The sequence below is a fragment of the Boleophthalmus pectinirostris genome, unplaced genomic scaffold (assembly GCF_026225935.1).
Source record: "Boleophthalmus pectinirostris isolate CB_2022bp ecotype Guang Dong unplaced genomic scaffold, ASM2622593v1 HiC_scaffold_18, whole genome shotgun sequence".
Classification (NCBI taxonomy): domain Eukaryota; kingdom Metazoa; phylum Chordata; class Actinopteri; order Gobiiformes; family Gobiidae; genus Boleophthalmus; species Boleophthalmus pectinirostris.
The window spans coordinates 30398728-30405762 of NW_026571133.1; the positions used below are offsets into that span (position 1 = coordinate 30398728).

Below are 7035 nucleotides of genomic sequence, written 5' to 3' on the forward strand. Positions count from 1 at the left end.
TCATTGAAGTAATGTGATTAATGTAATACGAGCTATTCCAACTAAACCCTGTAAACTGGGTTTTACTGCTCCCAGTGTCACTAGAGAAATCTGCTTATTCATATGTGAACATTATTGACTGATTTTAGTGATGCTTTTGTTTTTAAAGGGGGTTTAACTATGGGACAACTTACCCTTCTGTCAGTTTCATTGATGTTTACAAGAAAGTTATATGTATTTACTACATTAGTTAAATTTCTCAGAAAATTATTTTAAAAATTTGCATGTAAAATTTACTTGCAACTATGAAAAATGCTTTTCTGGAGTTACAGTAACTCTCAGAAGCCAAACAAAGATCAACTGAGTCCATATTCAGGACACAATTGCAGACCCTAAAACACACACAAAACTGCTATTTTACTAAAAATCTGTGTGACAGCTTGCGCACTGTGAATACATTCCCGTTCTCCCTATCAAGAACTTTCAGTGAAACTGATCAGATGAAAGTCACTGTAGCCACAGCCCAGAGGAGGGCCCCTGGAAGGTCTGGGGCAAGTTATCAGTGGTTATCTTGGTACGAGTAATTTAGAGTAAATCAGCATTACAATTTATTAGCAAGAAAAGCTGTAGCCTATTTGATGTGATTTGGTCTGGCGACACAGATAGGCCATGCTTATGTTTAAAATCAAAATCTGATATACAGTACCTTTTAATATCGACCTATCCAAGCCTATCCAACCAACAGCCAGTAGATGGAGCTACTTATCTTCGAATCATTGACTACAAAGGCTCACAATCTAGGTAACTAGAAAACGAAAAGGACTATTAAACAAAGTGGTAAACTTAATTATATTTAATGACATGATTATTAACAATGCCTGATTTATATATCAATAACCATTACTATTTATTTCCCCATAGAAAAACAGGTGGCGTTGCGGGCTTTTAACGCTGGTGTACCTTCGCCCAAACTCAGCGAAGAAGCCCATGTGGCGCGTGCATGTGTGTAACTGTCTAACTGAGTGTAGCTGAGTAAAAGTGTGTGTAAGTGTGTGTAAGTGTGTGTAAGTGTGTGTAAGTGTGTGTAAGTGTGCATCCTGTATGTGTGTGTCTGCCCAGGAGACGTCCTTGAATCACCCTGGGTTCACGAACCTGTATTGTTTTTAGCCTATATTCTCTTGGTATGTATTTTGTATGCATTTTTGATATGTAGCGAATCAGTGTTAACCAGAAGCCAGCTAATGTTAGCCCAAGTCCCGAAGCTAAAATCCTGGTAGCCTACATGCAAAGAAACAGAAAAGACTGTTTTGCTTTAATGTTATGTTTCATTATTTACCTTATTCCGGAAGTTGCTGTGGGCGCCGCCATTATTATTCGGGTTGTATTGTTTTGTATGGGACTGCCGATGTAGTTCTGTATTTCACGTGAAATGTCATTTGATGTAGGGCAGACCGACATTGCAGTTTTTGTTTTTTCAGATCAGAACAAAATGTAAAACGTAAAGATTTCTCCAAGTTACTCATACAAACAGAACACAATGTAGCCCCATTAAATCACTTGCTGTAATCCTTATTTAATTAGGTTTAGTTGTGTCATGTTATTTTTAATTACCATAAAAATTCCTGCTTGATGGCATAGGTCTAGTAACCTATACATAAACTTCATAAAGACACACCGGCATTATTGCTTCTTCACACCATTTCTGTGAATAAATGTTAAGAAACGGCAGACGGTTGTAAACTCATTTGAAATAATGCTCTGCTCTTTGTAAACAACAGGAGACTTGAGACATCATGGGGTTCCTGCTTTCTAAGTCTATGGAAACAAACCTTCAAAAGCAGCAGGAATTCATGCTCCATAATGCCCGGTTACAGGTATGTGTTTTATACATTTTTTCTTTGTAGTCTACTTATCATCATCTTTGTAAGTCCTTGTACTAATATGCCCTCAGCCTTTAGCGGTTGTTACAATTGCAGGCCTAGTAGAGTAGAGTACTTTGTTTGTATCCATCCCATCAGACAAACTAGATACACACAAAGATTATAGTATGCATAGTATTGAAAGACTTGTCTTGGATACTTCAGATGTATGTCTTCATTCTTCTGTGTGTAAAAACTTGACCTGCAGCCTTACTCATTTATTCATGTTTTATTGTCCTCATTATTTTTCTACTGTTTCCTTATCTCATTTTTGGAGCCAGTTAATTGTGATTTATCTGAGCCCCGTAGCTCCTGAGCAGCAGCTGGGATGTGTGACTGCCATAACACCAATCACATTATCTGACTTCCCCAAAGAAGTTTACATGTTGTTGTGCCTTGATTCCCTCTCTGCTACCAGCTGTAAAATGTTGCACATTGTGTGTAACGGCCCGCTCATATGAAAAACGTGGGTTATACACAAATCACAAATGAGGATCATTACCAATTCTAAAATTATATCAGGCATTTATTCCAGCATAACAAACCAGATGAGTCATATCACACCACAAAAGTATCATATTGGACAAACCTCATTGCCTTGTAGTGGTCAATGGGGATGTGTTGATGTGGCTGGTTGAGACAAAACAGTCATCTAACATAAATGTCGGTCACTGTTCAACTGCCACACTGTACCTACCCATTATGTGACAGCTGCCAAATTAAGAAAATAAACACTGGTGTATTTAAAAAAAAAAGAATTGTGATTTTTCTAACAAGTATTGTGACTGTGAATAAATGATTAATTAAAATCATAACTCTGTGTGTCATGCAACCCTACTTTACTGCTTGTTGACAGGGTGGTATACCACTGATATTTTTAACATCACTGAATTTCTATTCTCAAAACTGCCCCTTTTGAAATGGTTTAGGACATATTTTCCATGCATTAAGATGTCACAGATAATTACTTTTCAGAGTAAGTGACACCAGTCAAAACCTCATCTTCACTATTTTGTTCATAGAACCCATCTGCACCCATCTGATTTAAATAGCAATTAACATGTGAACATTAATGGAAGCTTTTGATTCATACATTTTGACGTCAACTGAATACTTTTTTTTTTTTTTTTACCTATTCAATTACATGCACTGCCCACTTGCCTGTCGTGGTCTGTGACTTATAATTAGTTCAACATTGTGAACCAGCCAATAATGGTTCAAGTCAAATCTATTAAATAAAATGTTATATTGCTGTATTGTTTGTATTTTTATTTTATTGTTAAAAGTACCAGTTACATGGCTTAAGATCCTGAATCTCTAATAAGTTAATAATTATTATTCACTGCATATCTCAATTAAAACAAATAAATTTGTTTGCCTATTGAAATATAGATATTCTAATTCAAAGTAGAGATAAAAACGGTAGCAATTATTTGAAAAGGTAAAATAATATGGTATTTGTTTAATAATATTGATTTATCTTTTTTCCAAATCATTACAAAATGCAGTGAATTAATCTTTTTCTTAATTAACATAAAAATAAAGTATAATGTTTTAATTGGCTTTAAACACTGGATTTGCATAGTGCTTTTGAAGTGGGCCTAGTTAAATGAATTACACTCTCCACAATCAGTCTAACAGCAGGTATTGAACACTTGCTAGGTTAGTTTAGAGTGCTTAATTGCTGCAAATGGCTTTTACAGTACTTAAACCTGCCAGTGACTCCTTTCTCTCAGACTGGATCCCACTCGCTGCTCAGTTTTCTTAAATTCAGGCATATCTTTGCTATAAAAGGAAAATTAGTCATGTACTTATGTCATGTAACGTTCTAACTTAAGTATTACCACCATTGTGCTTTGATACGTCATCTTTTAAGTGCATTGTCAAAAGTATATGATTAGAACCGGATTTTGTACTATTTGTACAATTAACATTTATGCTTCTTTTGTATACTTTTCTTCTTGTACAACACAATCTCTATGAAAGTGTTGGAAGAAAATTGCATTCAGTAAATTGAAAATTTAATTAAATAAATACGCATTTTGGTCAATGAAGATCATTTGGAATGAATATAATGACTTGTATTTTTGATTGAATTATGTTGAATGTTCAGTCATTACTGAATTGTTTCTAATGACAGATAGTGGCATCTACTTTTCTTTGACATGCTGCTATTATGATGCCATTCATTTTTGTCATTGTCATGCTTAATGGCCTTGGGGCATTTTACTTCAACTTTTGTGCTTGGATTCAGTTTCCTTTTCCTTTTCCTCAAATAAAAGCTCCTCTCTGACACGTTCCCTTTTCAAGAACAAAGGCTTTTAAAATGAAAATGTCACTCAAATGGCTCTATAGGAATCGGAATGCACAATGTCCCAAGTCTGTAAGACAGGAAATGGAGGATAAAAGTCTTATTCAAAGGCCAGGTGAACAAGCAAACTCAAATCTGTCATGTCTTTATGTGTGCTTGCATACTTAGATGGAGCGTCAGATCATGATGCAAAACCAGATGAGAGAGCGGCAGATGGCGATGCAGATTGCCTGGTCCAGAGAGTTTCTCAAATACTTTGGCACGTTCTTTAGTGTGGCCTCATTGGGTCTCTGTGTTGGGTGAGTGCATTTTATATATGAACTGAAGTTGATCTGATTATAACAGATATGCATCTGTATTGTACTTCAGAAATGAAGAAAAACTGACACGACATATTCACTGAACTGTTAGCTTGACCTTAAATGGATCACACACTTGCTCAGTGGCCTTCTCTGGTGTAGTTCTGTGTGGCATTTCACATAAATTGTAACAGACCATTTGTCAGTAGAGATGAAAAAGTGTGGAATATTTCCAATAAATTTCTGTATCATGTAATTTAATAAAAACTAAAAGTAAAAAAATCTCAATGGGCTTATAAAAAACAAAAACATTAATAATAACTATTATTGAACCAATAATTATTTCATTGGAAGGCTTCCCTGGTGTCCTGAAACAAGGCAGCCAGTTTGGATCTAATTGCTGACCTTTGGCTTGGTGGGCAAAAGTGCTAACCACTGAGCTACTGCCGCCCAGTGATGTTACATTTCAATGTCCACAATTAGTAATTAAGTACTTTTTTTTCTTTTTCATGCGCAGTGCCATAAAGAAAAGAAAGCCAGTGCTCTTGGGTCCCATCGTTCCTCTTGGTTTTATCTTTGCTTACCAGCTGGACATGGCCTATGGAACACTTGTTCATCGAATGAGAGGTAAGACAGTCATGCTTTTGTAATACAAGACACCAACTTTCCCCCACTAAAATAAGAAAAAAATAAACCATGAAAATATTTTCTTATCTTGACTAATTTGTGTTTTAACTTCTCTGGGTGCACTTGAAGAGGAGGCAGAAAGCATCATGGCATCTGAGGGCGATCGATTGGATTTACCTCTTGGTATTCCAACATTTGAGAGCATAGAGAAAGCTCGCCGTGCTAAAAACACACTCACCTCCTTTTTGGAGAAATAATGTTTGTTTATACTTCTGCTTCTTTTTGGAAATGTCATGTATTGAATACAAATTTGCACTAATTGTAAAAGAGAACAATGCACTATATGTCACAGTGACACAGTGTTTTACTAAGCAGATCATACCAACATTAATGGATGTCTAGTTGAGAAAATAATATATTATCAATAAATCTGCTTTTTTATGTTTTCATTGTCAGTTTCATTACAGTCAGTTGTCATGTGCCGACTGTTCATATGTTTGTTGGAATTTCAACCTTAAACTTCACAACTTAATTTTTGTCGTCACTTTCTCTCTACCAACTGAGACGGTTTTTGATTAAAGCGTGTTCTCTCAGATTTCACATGAAAATATTCTTCTAATAATACTACAACAAAGAAATGACTTGAACTACGTCACAACCATTAATCAAACTGACGTACATATGGGGGGTGTGAGGAGTTACCAATCAGCTGGAGCCTTGGGACTATATAAGGAGGTCATTCACAAGTCAAAAAATACAGAAAGCCAAAGACTTCAGACCTTAAGAAAACCGCAACGGTAGAAAAGGGAGTTCAAAGGAAACCAAAGAGCCTGAGCCTGAGATTTGTGGAGCAGCACACACCAGCCCAGTGTGTAGATGATGGTGAAGATGGCGTGGCGGCTGACTCTTGCCGTGGCTGTGGTGTGTGTCGGCAGTGTGTGCAGCAGTGGACAGGTCGATTTAATGAGCAGACTGCTTATGCAGAGGGACTACGGGGTCAAACTGTGTGGCCGAGAGTTCATTAGAGCAGTAATCTTCACTTGTGGGGGATCCCGCTGGAGGCGCTCCACTAACGATGACCTTGGTGAGTAAAAAGAAATAAGCAAAATTTTATGTGTTTCTTTTTTTTTTATAAATTAAAAAAAAAATTATAAATATGTAAATAAAATGGAATAAAAACATTCTGTAATCGTCTATTAATATTGTTTTACAGAAAATCAGCAGTGGGAGAGCGACCATGATGCTACAGAGGATGATAACCAGCAGAGCTTATCACATGTTTCTGAGTTTACAGACACTCGGGCTCCTCTCCACAGCTCCCAGTCTCTCTCTTTGGCCGACCTCTTGGCCATTTATGGTGCTTTAGGAGAGAGGCAGCCTCAACATCAGCAGCAATTCCTCAAAGAACCCAACCCACTGGAGAAACCCCAAGCCTCCTCATTTTTAGGGGAACAGGTTGTGACTTCCCTCACAGATAACTGGCCTGTGTCCAATAAGAAGAAGAGGAACTTTTCTCTAGGCGTGGCAGGCATGTGCTGTAACCAAGGATGCACCAAAAACGATATAGGACGTTTATGTTGAAGACAAGTGACTGCATTTAGTATGAGTGATGTGATGGGTTTGTATGAGAAGGCTTTCTATTCATTGACAAATCTTTCAGTTCTTAGTCGTAACCACTGTTTATCATGTCACCAATCTGAAAGCAGATGTTTCAGGACAGAAACTTACAAAATTTTTAATTTGTCGCTAAGGTATGAGAATTTTTTGCATCTGTGCTTTGTGTATTTGCTCAGAAATTATAAATAAAGTGTCCCATCACTTCACTCTCATGTCTTTACTTGTTTGACCAGTTCTCTTAACAGCGCCTTTTTAAGTTATGGCAAGGTTATGTCATAGTCAG

The 7035-nt window shown here is 36.8% G+C and overlaps 2 protein-coding genes across 3 annotated transcripts; both read left to right on the forward strand.

Moving 5' to 3' along the window:
* Nucleotides 1–218: 218 nt before the first annotated feature.
* plgrkt (plasminogen receptor, C-terminal lysine transmembrane protein) lies at nt 219–5580 on the forward strand. Of its 2 annotated transcripts, XM_055153500.1 has the most exons (6): nt 219–816; nt 901–1160; nt 1758–1853; nt 4378–4508; nt 5026–5135; nt 5265–5580. In XM_055153500.1, the coding sequence occupies exons 3-6, from the start codon at nt 1773–1775 to the stop codon at nt 5390–5392; spliced, it is 450 nt and encodes a 149-aa protein (XP_055009475.1). In that variant the 5' UTR covers nt 219–816; nt 901–1160; nt 1758–1772; the 3' UTR covers nt 5393–5580. The 2 variants fall into 2 exon arrangements, with proteins under 2 accessions (XP_055009475.1, XP_055009476.1); XM_055153501.1 differs by having other exon boundaries at nt 219–1160.
* A 152-nt stretch (nt 5581–5732) lies between these two features.
* rln1 (relaxin 1) lies at nt 5733–6958 on the forward strand. Its single transcript, XM_020940275.2, has 2 exons — nt 5733–6219; nt 6349–6958. The coding sequence occupies exons 1-2, from the start codon at nt 6012–6014 to the stop codon at nt 6714–6716; spliced, it is 576 nt and encodes a 191-aa protein (XP_020795934.1). The 5' UTR covers nt 5733–6011; the 3' UTR covers nt 6717–6958.
* The last annotated feature ends 77 nt before the right edge of the window (nt 6959–7035 follow it).

What these genes read in the sequence shown, in the direction of transcription:
- rln1 (XM_020940275.2), top strand. Translation starts at nt 6,012, where the DNA reads ATGATGGTGAAGATGGCGTGGCGGCTGACTCTTGCCGTGGCTGTGGTG. An exon ending in CTCCACTAACGATGACCTTG is followed by an intron (nt 6,220 to 6,348) that starts GTGAGTAAAAAG and finishes ATTGTTTTACAG; the next exon opens with AAAATCAGCAGTGGGAGAGC.
- plgrkt (XM_055153501.1), top strand. Translation starts at nt 1,773, where the DNA reads ATGGGGTTCCTGCTTTCTAAGTCTATGGAAACAAACCTTCAAAAGCAG. An exon ending in TCATTGGGTCTCTGTGTTGG is followed by an intron (nt 4,509 to 5,025) that starts GTGAGTGCATTT and finishes TTTCATGCGCAG; the next exon opens with TGCCATAAAGAAAAGAAAGC. An exon ending in ACTTGTTCATCGAATGAGAG is followed by an intron (nt 5,136 to 5,264) that starts GTAAGACAGTCA and finishes GTGCACTTGAAG; the next exon opens with AGGAGGCAGAAAGCATCATG.